At 54.5% G+C, this 16085-nt stretch overlaps 3 protein-coding genes across 4 annotated transcripts; 1 reads left to right on the plus strand and 2 right to left on the minus strand.

The window, feature by feature from the left end:
• Positions 1-9: 9 nt before the first annotated feature.
• LOC117641696 (chromatin target of PRMT1 protein-like) lies at positions 10-4400 on the minus strand. 2 transcript variants are annotated; one of them, XM_034379220.1, is made up of 7 exons: positions 4211-4400; positions 3721-3794; positions 1681-1837; positions 1343-1607; positions 1059-1271; positions 917-992; positions 10-829 (listed from the first exon to the last, which is right to left on the minus strand). In XM_034379220.1, the coding sequence occupies exons 2-7, from the start codon at positions 3777-3779 to the stop codon at positions 622-624; spliced, it is 978 nt and encodes a 325-aa protein (XP_034235111.1). In that variant the 5' UTR covers positions 3780-3794; positions 4211-4400; the 3' UTR covers positions 10-621. The 2 variants fall into 2 exon arrangements, with proteins under 2 accessions (XP_034235111.1, XP_034235112.1); XM_034379221.1 differs by lacking the exon at positions 4211-4400 and adding an exon at positions 4051-4166.
• Positions 4401-4603: 203 nt separating this feature from the next.
• LOC117641698 (ribose-5-phosphate isomerase) lies at positions 4604-6093 on the plus strand. The gene is made up of 7 exons (XM_034379222.1): positions 4604-4841; positions 4928-4988; positions 5156-5271; positions 5359-5492; positions 5572-5713; positions 5787-5889; positions 5975-6093. Exons 1-7 carry the CDS (start codon positions 4644-4646, stop codon positions 6070-6072), a joined length of 852 nt encoding a protein of 283 aa, XP_034235113.1. The 5' UTR covers positions 4604-4643; the 3' UTR covers positions 6073-6093.
• Positions 6094-6464: 371 nt separating this feature from the next.
• On the minus strand, positions 6465-9548 carry LOC117641079 (pro-resilin-like). The gene is made up of 4 exons (XM_034378183.1): positions 9540-9548; positions 9316-9431; positions 7518-7659; positions 6465-7413 (listed from the first exon to the last, which is right to left on the minus strand). Exons 1-4 carry the CDS (start codon positions 9546-9548, stop codon positions 7096-7098), a joined length of 585 nt encoding a protein of 194 aa, XP_034234074.1. The 3' UTR covers positions 6465-7095.
• Between the last annotated feature and the right edge of the window lie 6537 nt (positions 9549-16085).

The raw sequence follows: 16085 nt of genomic DNA on the forward strand, positions 1-16085 counted from the left end.
ATCAATGTGTTTGTTTTTGAACATTTATTCCACTCTATTCTTCACAATAACATATTGCTTTCCTAACACTGCATAGTACAAAAAAACATTAAAAGTAAAAGCGAGAGAGAGAGACAATCTTCTCAGTCTGCCTCAAAGTTGACAACTAGCAATGCTATTGAGGACAGTTCACAACAAAACATTGATTTCACACTCAGACAGTCCATGAGTTCAAAGGTTAGAAGTAATTAACAGAATTTTCACTTTGGCTTCTAGTATAATGTACTTAGTCTACATTCACACCAAGAGTGTAAGGTTAATTATAGCTATATACAAATTTATGTCACATATATTACAATTACATTAGTTTCCGTAAATTCAAGTTGATTTATGTTACTATTAGAACTGCTCTAGTTTCAGCTCATTACTTCAAGTAATGAAGGTAACCAATAATTATAACACACAGGACAGGCAACAGTTAAGATACTAAGAGGGAGTCAGATAAAACTGGAAGAGCCTAAGCAGCAGTTCCTTCCAGTGAATAAATTAGAACATCAAAAGATACAATAAGTCAGAAAATAGTAAAACAAAACTCTCCCTCAACACATCATATTTTAAGTGGTAAGTTCAGTCAGCTTGCATTCACTGCCCTTGATTCATGTAACTGTCAAGTTCCTTATCCAGCGTTGACTTGGTGCCTGCCATGTAGAGATCCAACTGCTTGTCGAGTTCCTCTCGGCTGGGGGGAGCAGCCCCACGGCCACGGCCCCGTCCGCGCCCTTGGCCTCTGCCGCGCCCACGTCCCTGGCCTCGCATGCCCTGGACTCCTCGCGTAGACTGGTTCCCCTGCCTACAAAATAAACAATAAAAATAACAGTGAGACAATGCAATGTGTAATGCAAGTTGACACAAGAAACAATATTTGATGAAAGCTCACCTGTAATTTCCACGTCCGCCTCGTTGCTGCTGGTAGTTGTTAAATTGGCCTCTGCGTTGTTGTCCTTGTACTTGACCTAGCAAATCCACATGTGCTTAGAATGTGTCATAAAGTAACACTAACAAATAAGACTATTACTTACCCCGGGCTCCTCTGAAGGGCCGCTGAACATTGAAACCTCTGCCCCCTGTCACCCTCATACCTCTTTGTGGCCTGTATTGATTTCCCCGACTCACATTGAACCGATTTGTGTTCTGATACGTACGATTCTGGATTTGGTTTTGGAAACGACCAGCTGTATTCAGATTACCAGTACTCTGGCTCCGACTTAAATTGCTTATGCTGGCACTTCGAGCTGTGAACACAAACGATGTTAAAGCAAACCGATAAAAAGCATCTCAAAACCAAATAAGAAAGTGTACTTACAAAGTGTACCACGCTGGCGACCAACTGACGGTGCTCTCATTTGACGAGCAGGTTGAAATTGGGCTTGAGGTCGATACAATCTGCCTCGAATACCAACACTCAGGCGAGCTCTTGGTGAGCGGGGTACTGATTGTGAGCGCATGTGCCCTATGGGCCTGGCTGATAGCCGGTCACTGAGACTAAGTCTCCCAACACCAATGCGTTGGCGCAGGCTATCTCCAATGCGCGGACGGAGCCCATCTCCAAGGCGTTGACGAAGGGTTTTCTGCAAGAATTAAATAAAGGGTGAAAATTGGTAAGATCTAACAACCAACAAAGCAATAAAAATAGAGACAAACCTGCTTTATCTTCAGGGCTGCCATTACTGCAGGGCGACGTTCCATCTGAGCTGCAAGTCTTCTGTTCCGTGCAGATGCCTGTTGCTGAAGAGCAAGGTTGGCCCGCACCGTTTGAACAGTTCCCTCTTGACGTGATGGTTGTCGCAGGTACGTGAAGCTGTGTGTGTGCCATATTCATTTTTATCAACAATCTGCCTCCCTGGACAGCTTAGCAATTGCTTGGTGCACTTGCAGGCAGCTATTTACTGCATAAGTTGTCAATGCAATCACCAGCAATGAACCAGGCAACATTGCCAAGGGGTACGGTGCTTTATGAAGCCAGCAAATGGATTCAATAAGAAGGTCGTCCCTTTATTTGCAGTCAACAGCTCAATTGGAACCAACAACTTTAAGTCAGGTGTATGGCCCTATGACCATCTCAGTTGCATGAAAAACATTTCATGAAACCCCCTACCAAGTATTGAGTTGGTCATAAAGAGCTGTAAAAAACGTTAGGACTGCACCATGTAGGATAGGCCAGGGGGGTATGGAGACCAAGCCATAGCAAGGGCCTGCATGCCATACAAAGATCACTCATTAGTATGAGCAAAATTAGTGCCAGTTGATGGGAATCTAAAAAATGATATTATAAGAGATATAATAGCCATCTCCCATGGCAAGAGAGGGTGAAAAACGCCCCACCAGATAATGGGCTTTAACAAGGAAAGAAAACACCAAAAACAAAATCAAGAAAGATAAGCCCATCATGGTTAAAATTCTTTGAATTAAAAGGAAAATAAAATCTATAACCAAAAAGATACAAGTCAACTTGAACATGTCCACAGTGAACATCATCAAGATAAGACAGTCATTGGAAACTTCCAGCCCACTCAAGGCAAACCCTTTTAAATTATTAAAATTTTCACCTTATCTCTTTTTGGGTGCTTCAAGTGAAAGGCCCAATGAATACTCTGTGTCTTCATTTCCAAACACATAAGTGTGTATCATGGCATCGGCACATCTTGGCACTTGATATCAACTCATATGCATTTTGGCTGCAATGAGCAATTGTGGCTTTTGTGGCTTGTGGATGCAATGCAAGGGGAAAAGACCAATTTCCTGGGTTCACTTCATTATCGAACAGAAGGCTTATTGATGACAGCCCACTTCGGCCAGACTGGGCAAGTCATAATTGTGGTGAATAAGCCTTCAGAGTCTGATTCCAAATTAGCGGAGGATGCATTTTAAATGATTGGGATAAAATCAGATTAGCTGGTTGCCCAAGTATGAGGTAATAGTAATACCCTCTGAAATAACAAAGTGACATCCATGTGTTCAGCATCTTCATTGTTGGGGCTGCAATACTAATAGTTCAGAGAAATTGGACTCCATCTTCAAATAGGATGTTGGATGTTCTGGTTATGTTGTCTTCAGTTCAACTACATAGCTCAACAACGAAAAATCTTCTCTTCTTGCATGTTGAGTTGTAGAAAGTAATGTTGATGCTCAGTTCATGCCACAGTATGTTAACTTCTGATTGATGGGTGCTTCCAAAGTGTCTTCATCATACCCAATACGAGGAACATTGTATGGTCAGAGGAACCCTCGTGGACCATTGCAGAGGCACACAAGGTGATCGTCACATTTAGTCAAAGCTGACACAAAGATATTTCTTGCTCAATGATACAGTGCATCACATCCAAACCCAACCTTGCGAATAGAATTGCACCACAGCCACTGACTCCGCTCAGGAATTTTGTGCTAAATATGATACACAACCCATTGCATAAAGCACTTCCACAGGACCTACGAGGCCTTCCATGTCATCCAATAGGACAAATACTTTACTTAACCAGTGTGTTCACACTGCAGGTTCAATAGAACCAGTCAAGTAATGCCACACTTCCCAAACGAACAGTCCATTTTCCCGACGATGGCTTGAACATGAGATAAGTCAATGCCCCCGAACATTGACTGTACCAGCTGCATGACTAATGGGGCTCCAAAGAGGGCCATGGCAAATCCCAAACAAGGGGTATTTCTTGTGACACTGATTCTCACCGTTCATGCAAAGACATCTGAGTAGAATTCTTGAGGATGATCTTTTTAAGCCCAGCCATTTTGATGGTGGTAACCTGAAACAGAAACGATGCATTCGCTTAGATGCAATAGAGCTGGCAACCATTATGCCTCATCATCGTTTTAAGTTGAAAGAAATTAACAGCGAGAACGACACAGGTGCGTTGTGCGTTCGGGAGAGCCGACCGGGGACAGGGACGGGGACAGGGACAGGGATAGCGATAGGAATGCACGACGGACTGCATTGCGCAATAACCAGATGCCGCGGAGGCGCATGACCCGCATTTACAAAGAAAACCATTCCACACTCACTTCCAATTTGGAACATTCAGAGCAACGCACGCAGATTAAGCCACATAGTTGACTGCAAGGACGCGGGGCGCCGAAAAGACGGTGTATTGATCAAACGTAGGCCTACGCGAATGCGAATCCCATCCCTGCGCAAACGGCATAGCTAATGTGCGACACTCACCACTCAAATATGCGGGGAACCTCGATGATTTGAAGCCGAGCGGCTGTCCGGGCAACAGACGGTTGTGGGGAGCCCACAACTTCTTGTTCGCAAACGAGCGGTGGGTGAGAGAAACTGCGTGCAAACAGCAACGCCGAACCTTCAGAACGAACAAAATGTCTTCCAGGCTTCGGCTTGGCTTGCCGGAACCGGAAACTGGATTAGGTGTAATTACGTTGGTAGCAGAATCCTCTTGCAAACTTATTTTAGAATTCAGGAAACAAACCAAACAAGCAGTAAAGAAAAAAATAATAATGTTTTTATCATATTTTTTCAATTTTGGATGTTTTTTATCTCCTTTATGAACAGTTCGTTTTTGAAATTTCATATTTGTTTGTTGGTAATGATGCATTTGATTTTGTTCTGTTTTTTGCGTGCGGGATTTGATCGTGTCATGATACCAAAGGTGATAACAAGACTATCGAAGCGTTCTCCCTTCATTTCAGCTTTGGCTTTGAGCCGGTTGGACTGGTTGGACTCCCTCCTCTGTCCTACGCTCCATCTTTCCCGGTCGTACTCATCACCAACCATGTCACTCCTCGAAAGTGCCAAAAAGGCGGCCGCTTTCCGGGCGGTGGACGAATGTGTGAAGGTTAGTGGACTGCGTTTGGAATAGGCATGTCATGTCAATAATGAAATGATAAGAGAACCAAACTGACTTTGAACTTTGTATTTCAGGACAAGGATGTTGTTGGAGTTGGTAGTGGATCCACTGTTGTTTATGCTGTTGAGAGATTGGGTGAGAGAGTCGTCTTCTTTGATGACAGCATGACAAGTGTTTCATGTTTGTGCCTTGATCCATGGGATTAGGAAATTTATCATTAGAGCTCATCATTCCTGTTTTTCTCTCTATCCACTCACTTTCACTTATGTGCGTTGCTCTCATGTTTTTTTTTTTTTTTTTAGCGGAACGCGTTCAGAAGGAGAAGCTTCAGCTGGTGTGCATTCCAACATCTTTTCAAGCTCGGCAGCTGATTGTTGAAAACAATCTTATCTTGGGTGATTTGGATCGTTATCCACAGGTTTATACTTTGTCTTCTCTTTCTTGTTCAATACATTGTAACTGTGGTAGTGTAAATATCATTTCTTTGTGTCATGATTTGTTCTAGCTTGATGTTGCGATTGATGGCGCAGATGAGCTTGATAACAAATTTACTGCTATCAAAGGAGGCGGTGGCTGTCTCACCCAAGAAAAGATTGTTGCTTCTTGTGCTAAAAGATTCATAATTATAGCAGACTACACGTAAGTATCCAGCGAACTGTAGTACCTATAAGATTATGTTTCCAATTATATACATTGTGACCGTTTGTTTGGTTTGCAGAAAAGATTCACAAACATTGGGTGAACAGTACAAAAAGGGAGTTCCTATTGAAGTAATTCCCTTGTCATATGTGCCAGTCATGCAAAGAATCCAAACCCGTTTTGGAGGCAAAGTACAACTTCGCATGGCCAAGTCAAAGGCTGTAAGTATATGCACTAAAGAAAAGAGAGCATTTAAGTTATTTTAGTTCTAATATTTCCTCTTTGACATGACAGGGCCCTGTAGTAACTGACAATGGAAACTTCATTTTGGACTGGCTTTTCCCAGAAAGCAAATTTGATTGGGACAGTGTTAATACACAGTTAAACTTGATGCCAGGTAAGTCATTTCTGTTTACCTTTCTAGTCACTGTTGTTACTGCACATATTTTTGTCTTTTTTTATCTTATCCAACTCTTGTCCAGGTGTTGTTGAAACTGGCCTTTTTGTTAACATGGCTGAGAAGGCGTACTTTGGTTACTCTGATGGGTCTGTGAAAGAGAAGGCAGCGGAAAAGAAGTGAGAGGAGTTACATATGAGTTTATGAAAAATGTGAGTTTTTACGGGAACTTCAGTTGCTTCCATTAGCATTGGTGTATCATTTTTTTGTGTTGTTTCATCTCTCAATGTTTTTTTCTCATTTCATAGTTTCACATTTTTAGTAACATTGTTGCTATTTTTTGAGACTGATTTATATCACTGTTTTATTTATTTGCCAAACTTGAGTACAAAGGGTTATTTTCCCGTAGACGACTTTTTAAATTCTATTTTTATGATCTGCATAGTATAATATTCTGATCATGTTTCACTTTGTTGTAACTTGTAACCTGTTTCTGAATACAGTATATTTTTGAAGCTTCTGTTGTGTTTCCTTGCCTACATCAGCTGCTGGAGGACATATTAATTCAAACAAAATTAATTTCAATTTATTTATTTTTATTAATAATAAAATATTTATACAAAAGTCACAGTCATTACATTGGGTTCACAGCCCCAACACACACTTGTCATTCAGAAATCATTTGCTCACTCATTCACTCAGGGTTATGTACAATGCTTGGTGGCACAGGGGTGTTTGCTTTTCAAAACTACTTTTTGATAATAACATAAGAACTGGTGTAGCTTTCCTGAAAAGGAGGTACTGGGATAAAGTTGAATGGCTGAGACCATTTTCTGCTGTGTGTCTGCTTCCCTGAATCCTTGGGAAGCAACAATCTTTGGGTCCACTTTTAGAGAGACACTGTCCATTTGGTTTAGCTCTACTATTGAACAACACACATACACACACATTTCAATGGGAAAAAAACAAAAAATAAAACAAATAGAATTTCTGCACTATGATTAAGAGAATAAAAAAAATAGATAAAAATGAGATGCGGCAGAATAAAAAAACAAACTTAGGAATGACAAAAAAATAACACAAATCAATAACATTAAATCACTTTGGCGGACCCAGGACGGGCTGCTTAATTTGTGGCGGTGGTGGTCGAGAGTAGCAAACAGTTTGTAATTCTTTACTTTAGATTCCCCCCATTCCCGCGGCAAGTTACTTCCGGTACTGGTAGCCGCCGTTGTTGGGCTGTTGCTGCGGCGCGTTGTTGACGTAGCCGGTGTTCTTGAGGCTGGGCTCGGGGTACTTGGCCTCGCCCTCGTAGGACACGTCGGCGTTGTAGCCGTTCTTCCAGTCGGCCGTGTAGCGCACGATCTGCAGGCGGCCGTCGGGGAGCTGCACGCGGTACTCGCCGCGGATGACGTCGCCGTCGGACACCTCGTTGCGGCTGTAGTCCGTGCCGTAGTAGTCGTCCTTGACGGCGTAGTTGAAGTCGTAGGGCATGCCGGGCTCGTGGTGGTGGTGGTCATCGTGCTGCCGGGCGCAAAATTCAGCGGCGGTTGGAAACGAAAGGGGCAAGGTGCGGTCACTCCCGGAGAGCCCTTCAACTTGCAAAGTAGTTCCAGGGGAATACTTACGTCCCCGCCGTTGCTGCCGGGCAGGTTGGCGTTGGCGTTGTAGTCGTAGCCTCCGTTGGTGGGCGGGTTGTAGGTGGGCTGCGGCTGCGGCCGGGGTGCCGGGGCGGGCGGGCTGGGGCGGGGGGGAAACGCCACTGGCGGCCTGCAACAACAAGGAGAGTCGTCATCGTGGTGCTCCTGGACTCAGTGCGATCCGGTCCGAGCGGAGAGGAGGAAGCCGGCGACGGGCAGGCGGGCCGCGGCAGCTGGCACTGACCACAGCCAACCGTCCGCGACCTGCCTCACAGCGGCCACTGCGCTCACACCGCTCGCACCTCGCGGCTGCGCGACCAGAGCCAGAGTCACTCAGTGGGTGGCCCGTCCTGTCCTGCCCTGTCTCGAGGAGGGCACATTCCCGATTTATCTTTTCAAGAACCTCGACGGAGCCAGGGCGGCTTGGCTCGGCGAGGCTCGGCGAGGCTCCTCAGGATTCGAGTCGTTCCTGTTCGGGGATTGTAATGTCGCGGTCCGCGATTGGCTAACGACAGTTGCCAACACCCACTCCCCCGCCCCCCGGCCGCAATAAGCAACGGGTTCTAAATCCCGCGTGTTGCCGCCGTCGTCGTCAGTGCAGGCAGTGGGAGGCTGCCGCCGCCAGGCCGCGAGGCGCCGGCCACTCATGGGGTGTCCCTTGCAGGTGCGAGAGAGACAGAGCGACGACTAGTACGGCTCTCGGAATCAGTCTGCAGGTGCGAGAGAGACAGAGCGACGACGAGTACGACTCTCGGAATCGGTCTGCAGGTCGAGGCGATCGATGGGGTGCCACGCAAATCATGCGTGTCCGCAAGCAAAGGGACAGGCTCATTCCGAACCGTGCAGCCGTCGCTCCGTCTCTCTCGCACTCATGGGGCGCCCCTTGCAAGAGCGAGAGAGACAGAGCGACGAAGCCCTGTTCGGAACGAGCGTGCAGGCAGGGCCTTGGTGCGCGCTCGGGTCGGGTGCGAGTGCGGCCCAGAGCAGGCTTCACTTCACATTAAGCATGGGCGATGCGGCGGCGCGGGGCAACCGGTCGTCCAGTAGGTCCAGTAGCAGAACGTAACCGGGTCATTAAGGCAGCAAGGCAGCGGGCCGAACAAACACGCCCAGCGGGGCCCGGGGCCCCCAGCGGCCCCAGCGGGGGGCAGGACGCGCCGCGTGCAGCCGCGTGCTGGCGGCGACGACAGCCCCCTCCCCCCGCCTCCCCCCCGCGCGATTAACAAGATGAGGCTCCACACGGCCGCGGCCCGCATGCCCCGGCGTGCCCCGGCATGCCCGCAACCCGAGACCGACAAGATGTCCCTCCCTCGGCCCGGCCATAATGGCCACTGATTGTGACAAATGGATTGCCGGTGTGGTTTCCACTCGCCGTGCTCACACCTGCTACTCACACACACGCACACACACATTCCAGTGTCATCACCGACGACTGGAACGCGGCAGGGCGCTACAAGCGGAGGGTTTTCACGCGCGTTGTGCAAGGCGAGCGCGCCGGCGAGGTAGGCAACCCGCCGACACGGGTGTAGCGCGGGTCGGCCTACCCCGCAGTTCGCAGGCGGCTGGCGGGAGCGCCGGCGAGGTAGGCAACCCGCCGACACGGGTGTAGCGCGGGTCGGCCTACCCCGCAGTTCGCAGGCGGCTGGCGGGAGCGCCGGCAAGGTAGGCAACCCGCCGACACGGGTGTAGCGCGGGTCGGCCTACCCCGCGGTTCGCAGGCGCGCAGCACCGTCGCAGCACGACGGGCCAGCCGCGGCGTTGCCGGTACTCGAACCGTGGCGCTTACCTGTCGTAGTTGTAGCCCTGCTGTCCTCCGGACGTGGGCGGCAGGTACTGGTTGTTCGGGGGCTCTGCGCTGGTCAGAGCGACCGCCGCCAGCAAGCTGCTCACTGCCACCGCAACCTGGAACACGGACGACCTTGTTACGAGCGCGGTCGCTAGGTCTTCATCGAGGCGCGCCTCCCACCGAGGCTAGAACAAATGCCACATCAATTGGACAAAATTGAACACGTTCCACATTGAGGCGGTGAAGGCGCCTGTGAGTAAGCAACACGGTGAGCGCGGGTCGGCTACCCCGCGGTTCGCAGGCGCGCAGCACCGTCGCAGCACGACGGGCCAGCCGCGGCGTTGCCGGTACTCGAACCGTGGCGCTTACCTGTCGTAGTTGTAGCCCTGCTGTCCTCCGGACGTGGGCGGCAGGTACTGGTTGTTCGGGGGCTCTGCGCTGGTCAGAGCGACCGCCGCCAGCAAGCTGCTCACTGCCACCGCAACCTGGAACACGGACGACCTTGTCACGAGCGCGGTCTTTAGGTCTTCATCGAGGCGCGCCTCCCACCGAGGCTAGAACAAATGCCACATCAATTGGACAAAATTTGAACACGTTCCACATTGAGGCGGTGAAGGCGCCTGTGAGTAAGCAACACGAGTGGCAAAAAGGTCAGCAATCTTGTGCGTTCCAGCACATTTCCGCAACAATCGTTGTACATAAAATTGCACAGTGGGTCACCCCTCGCCTTAACTCGAAAAATTGAAAGACGGCGACGGCCGTTTGTCGCGATTTTGTACGCGCGTCGCGGTGAGGCCGCGTGGGCGTGCCCCCGATGCCCCCTCCCTTTCCCCTCCCCCGCGCCATTGTCGGGATAGAAACGGTAGAAAGGCTCCGCGGCTCCGCGCTGGACGGACGCATCCCTGACCTCGCTGGATGGCGCCTCACAATGGAGCGGGCTCCCGGTCAGTGTCGGGGAATCGTGGGAGGAGGGGAGGGGGGGGGGGCGTCTCGCCTCTCGGGATGCTCGCCGCACTCCTCGGACCATTTGCCGGCCGTTCTCGTTAGATCGACGTTAATATTGACAAAAGCTCGGGTGGCCCGGCCGAACTGGGCCAAGGCCGGCCGAGATGGGAGGGCCCGAGACGGCAGTGCGGCTCGGCAGCAACCAAGGGCGGATTATTGTTTATTATTTATCGGCTGACGTGAGCCGACAATGTGAATGTGGCCCGGGCCGCGCCCCGCTCCGCCCCACCTCGCCTCACCGAGCCCAGCCCCGGCCCGCCACGCCGCGAAATGAGTCTCATCATCGGCCAGCATCGCCAAGGCGATTGACTCGTCTCCTAGATAATTATCTTGGCTCGGCCTCCCGCGGACGGACGGGCGGATGGACGGACGGATGGACAGACGGATGGACAGACAGACAGACAGACAGACAGACAGACAGACAGACAGACAGACAGACAGACAGACAGACAGACAGGACGGACAGGCGGACGGACGGACAGACGAACAGATGTCTGTCGCGTCTGACTAGCCGTTTGTGTTTTTGGGTCCAGGTGGGCGCGTGCCTGCGCCAGGCTTCGCGTGGCTACGGGTCGCGCCCGCCGGCCCGCCAGGCAGTTACTGGCGCCGTACTAGGAGGCGGCAGCGCGTCGCAGGCGCGGACTCCGCTTCGACAGCGTCGCGCAATTTCTCATCTTTCAATTCCCGCGCGACGACCAACCGGTCATTTGTCACGGCGCGAGCGGCGCGAGCGGGGCGAGTCCGAATCGGGTGTAAGTCGGGGTCGGCCGGGGGTTAACATGCAGCGGCGGTGCCAGCGCGGCCGGCGGGGTGGCGCAAGCTGCGAAACGCCGCGAAACTGCCGGGTCGATAGGCGGAAGGGGGCAGAGCCGCGACGTCGCGGTGCTGCCGAACGCCCCGAGGACGCACCGCGAGGACAAGCCCCCCGGGGGCACCGACTCCATTGGAAGAAGAAGAAGGCCACCCTGACGGTACTGCGGCGCCGAGGCCCAGACAGCCCAGCCAGCCCAGCCGGCTGAGCCGTTACCTTCACATTTTGTCAGCGCGGCTCTGGCTCGACGTTAATCGAAGCCCCGGCGAGAAGCGCACCGCACCGCACGGCCTCCAGCGTGTGCCTGCAGCCGCGCCGCCAGCCCGCCACTCAAAACGCAGCCGCCTCGCGCCTTGCCTCGCGCTTTCCGCTGTCACAGTGTCGACATTTCGCTTTTCAGCCGGCCGGCTGGTTATTGCGACGGGTCCAATATGTTCCTCCAAGTGCAGGCGGCTGGCTGGTTCCCCGGGGCAGGGCCGCCGGGCCGCCGGGCCGTCGTGAGAGACGAACTCAGCCCCAGCCCGCCTGTGCGGCCTGTTGGCCAACAGCACTGCTTGTTTGGCCATCGGTGGATGGACACAGTCCGGCCGGGCCCTGCCCCACGCCCTGCCAGGGGTGCCAAAGGTCAGAGCCAACCGAGCTCCCCCCTGGGGCTGCTCACGATCATACCGCGCATCACTTTCATTTTCGTGTGTGGCATGCCTGTGCGCTGCGCCACGCTGCGCGCGGTGATTCTTTTGCAAGCACCCCGCCGCGCCGCGCCAGCCGCGCCGTGAGAGGGACGAGCGTGCCAAAGCCTGGCCAACGCGACCACTGTGATGCGCAGTCTGCGAAGGGAAAATAAAGAGGAGGCTGTTGCAAGGGGGATGGGCAAGGCGATGCCTGGGCGATGCGTCCAGCGTGTCGCGTGTTGCCAACGTGACGGCAAGCGCAGGCAGCGCGGACACTCCGACCAGTCAGTGTTGCCAACCCCTGGATCGAGAGCGGCTAATCCTTTCTCGCGCCGCCCGGAACGGAACAGAGAGGCTTCCACATGTGGCCCGCCTCGCCCGCCTCGCTTCGGCCGCTTTCTCGTTCTGTAGTTATCGGCGTTACGGCTCGCCACTGCGAATAGCCAGCCGCCGCTTGCAGAGTCTCTCTCTCTCTCGCTCTCTGATTGGCCGAAATTGGATTGTTATTGCATTCCGTTTCCGCTCGTCACTGCGGTGCCGCGCCGTGCGCTACCGGCCGGTGATGGAGAAGGCCCTGGCGCTGGTGCCCGGTCTGCCTGCCGCGGCCTGCCTGGTACTCGAAGCGCCAGGTTATCCAACCTGATAGGGCACTCCCGGTGCGACAAGTCGCTGGCAGACGCCGACGCCGCCGCTCCGCCACCGCTTAGTCGAGGTTAGGTAAGGTTAAGGTTGCTGCCCGTTGCTGCGCGTTGCCGCGCGTTGCCGCGCCGGGCCTGGCAGCGTTTTGTACCGCCGGGTCTATGGCAGCCAATGGCAGCCCGGCGCCGTTTCCTTATGCAGCCGCGCGGCGCCACCGTCGCTGCGGACGGCGGGACGGCCCGACCGCCGTGTCTCCCGACTCATTTGGACCGACGCATAAGGTGAAGGATGCGTGGCGCAGCACTGCAGCACTGCCACACTGCCAGAGTTACGGCACGGCCTCCATCCTTGACGAATGAAAATTGCGCTATGGAGCGACCGGGATTCGAACCCGCTCCCGGCAGCCGCCGGTTCTAAATCAGCGTGGCGTGCGTGCAAGTCACGGGTGCTGCCTTCTGCGCGCGGCCCTTCCGGAAGCGTGCGCCTTGTTTGGGGCTGGGCGTCGCGGACGTCGTGGACGTCGCGGACGCCGTGGACGTCGTGGACGTCGCGGACGTCGAGGACGTCGTGGACGTCATGGACGTCGTGGACTCGCTATGGCCGGCAGCGCGTGCATCCGTTCGCTACACTTTGTCGCGAAGGGGACCCGAAGAGTGCATCGCACCGTTGTCGCGGGGAAATTAATCGACTTTCGCAACGGGGCGGCGGCGCGGCGGGCAGCGGAATGAGTGATGGCGCTCGGACGGCAGCGCGGCGTGGATAGGGTTAGACTGGGCTGGGCTAGGACGAGCGTGCCGACAGCGCGTCGTGAGCGCCACGCGGCCACGCCGGCTACACAAGCAAGACAAGCAAGGCGCTGCGAACACGCTGCAAAAACGAGCCGCGGGGAGCAGGGCAGAGCAGGGCCAATAATGACGGGACGCTTCGATTCTCTGCGGATAAGTCACGGCCAGTCAGTCGGCCTCATCTAGTTCATGGCGTGCATGTCGGGGCGGGGCGGGGCGGCGAGGACGCCGAGGATGCGCCTGGCCGCGGCACTGGCACACTGATTCCGCGAGAAGTCGTTTCCGTCGCTCTGTCTCTCTCGCACCCATACGCGACGCCTCTCGGTCGTGAGTGAGACAGGGCGGCGAAAACGACTCTCGGAATCGGTGCGCTGGCACTTCCGGCGGCGCGGTGCCAGCATAACCCAGCATAACGCGCTTTGCTTTCATTGCGTTAAAAAATGGCCACGGCTGTCGGGCGGAGCGAGAAGACGGAGGACGCTGCATCGGTGCTCCTGTACCCTCCAAGTAAGCAACACCGTCAAAGAGAGACTCAGTGAGAGAAAGAGGGGAGGGGGCAACGAGAGCGTCAAAGATTGACTTGTCTCGAGAAAACACGTGGCTTGTATTGCAAGTGTGGGGGAAAAACGCTCGTCACCCTTTTACAAGACACGCTATAAATGCCTGAGAGAACATAGATTGCAAACAAAAAACTGCAAGTGCGTGCCGATAATTAACAGATTCGCTGTTGTCACTGACAGGATCGACAGTCACTCCCCGGCTGCGGAGCACGGCACTGTAATAGAGTAACCCCCCACCCCCACCCCCGCGCCTCCACGAACAGCTGATTCACCATCTGCATGCCATAGGCCACCGCGCCGGGTCGCGCCGAGCCCTGCTGATCCGTGCCGTGTCGAGCCCTGCTGAACCGAGGCGTGTCGAGCCGCAGCGTGAAGCTCAATCGATTGTGATACTAATTGGCTGCGCGATACGGACACGACTACCAACTGTTGTGCATCTCACTAGTCCGACACACATACACACGCGTCGCGGGCCGGGCTGGTGGTGGGCGCCTAAAGGCGATTGCCTAAGGCAGGGGCGACCCGGAGACTTCAGGGGGATGGATGTCGCCTGTGCACCTCGTTGCCTGACTTCGCCACCTCGGGGGCGGGGCTGGGACCACCCCCCATCGACGCCACTGGATCCGCGCCCGAGCCGAGCGCAGCGAGCGCAGCGGCGCCAACAAAGCCCTCGCGGTGCTCGTTACGGATCGGGATGCGTCGGGCCGCACTCTGCATTTAACCCGTTTGCCAACGACCCCGCTTGCGCCACCTGCAGCGCACTGCAGTGCAGCCACCAGCAAGTGCAGCCACCGCACTGCAGGCGCCGCGCCGCCCGCCTTGCAACGCTCACTCTTAACGACGACGCGTCCTCCCAAGAGGCGCCACTCCGCCGAAATAATTGCACCCGGGGGATTTGAGACGAGATGACGGAGACGCGACGCGACGCGCCGCGAAACGGCGAGCAAAAGGGTGCGCAGCGGAGCCACGCCGGCGAGTCGTTACGTCGCTCTGTCTCTCTCGCGCTCCTACGGGGCGCCCCTCGCGTGGAACAGAGACAGAGCCGCGGTCAAATGAAGCGATCTGTCGGCACTCCCCTGTAAGACACCCGCCGCGCCGACGGGGCTGGGAGGGTCCGACTCCTGCACGATGTTGGAACGCTCGTACGGACTCTTGCGACCAACAGACTGATTTCGCTTCCCGCCTCTCCCTGTCTCTCTCGCTCTCACGGAGTGTCCCGAGCGGGCGCAATAGACAGGGAACGCCGTGTGGAATCAGTCCTTTCGGCCTGAGCCGCTCTCCTGAGCCGTCCCATCTTCTCTCTCTCTCTCTCTCTCTCTCTCTCTCTCTCTCTCTCTCTCTCTCTCTCTCTCTCTCTCTCTCTCTCTCTCTCTCTCTCTGAACGACCGACGCGACGCCCGTGTTTCACAGAGTGCATCTGCTCTGCCTGCACCGCGCCGTGGCCGGTGGTCCGCGGCACCAAGCGCGGCGCCGCCCAGGAGAAGGCCAAGAGTTCATGACGTCCGCTCGGACGGCCAAAGCCGCCAGAGCCGCCACAGCCAGAGAAAGGCTAGAAGACAAGACGCAAGCGACACGAACACAGAGACACAGACGGCCACGGCACGGCCACGGCGTCGAGGCCGCCGCGCCGCTTGGGCCGAAACTAGGAAAAGAAAGCAGATTCTGTGTCACGTGTCAACGTAACCCTGCGAAAGGTCTGTCGGGATACTCGTCTCCGCTTGCAGCTTGCAGCACGGGGAAGACGGACGGACGGACAGACAGACAGACAGACAGACAGACAGACAGACAGACAGACAGACAGACAGACAGACAGACAGACAGACAGACAGACAGACAGACAGACAGACAGACAGACAGACAGACAGACAGACAGACAGACAGACAGACAGACAGACAGACAGACAGACAGACAGACAGGCAGACGGACCGAGGGGCAGATCGACTGGTGCACCACAATTGGAGTGGCGTAGTCCCGGGCTTGCGGTGGGCTAACAGGGGCTGTCCGCCAACTACCCCTGGCCACCGCGACCTGCTGCTGCACTGCAAGACTGCAACTCGGCGGCGCACTGCAGTGCACTGCAGCGCCCAGTCCTAAGTGAGGCGCATTTTCTAAACGAGCTCGCCGCGTGGTGATAATGGCCGGGGGGTCAGCCTGCTGGCCGGCCGGCCGGGCCTCGGGCAGCCTCGGGCCGGGCGCCAGGGAATCTGCTGCAGCCTGACGTAACTTTCTTTCCCAGGCCGGCCAGGGCGGCGGCTTTGACTGCACCGCCTGCACTCGCCGGCACGGCGGCACGGCGGC

The sequence above is a fragment of the Thrips palmi genome, unplaced genomic scaffold (genome assembly GCF_012932325.1).
Source record: "Thrips palmi isolate BJ-2018 unplaced genomic scaffold, TpBJ-2018v1 HiC_scaffold_15, whole genome shotgun sequence".
Lineage (NCBI taxonomy): Eukaryota > Metazoa > Arthropoda > Insecta > Thysanoptera > Thripidae > Thrips > Thrips palmi.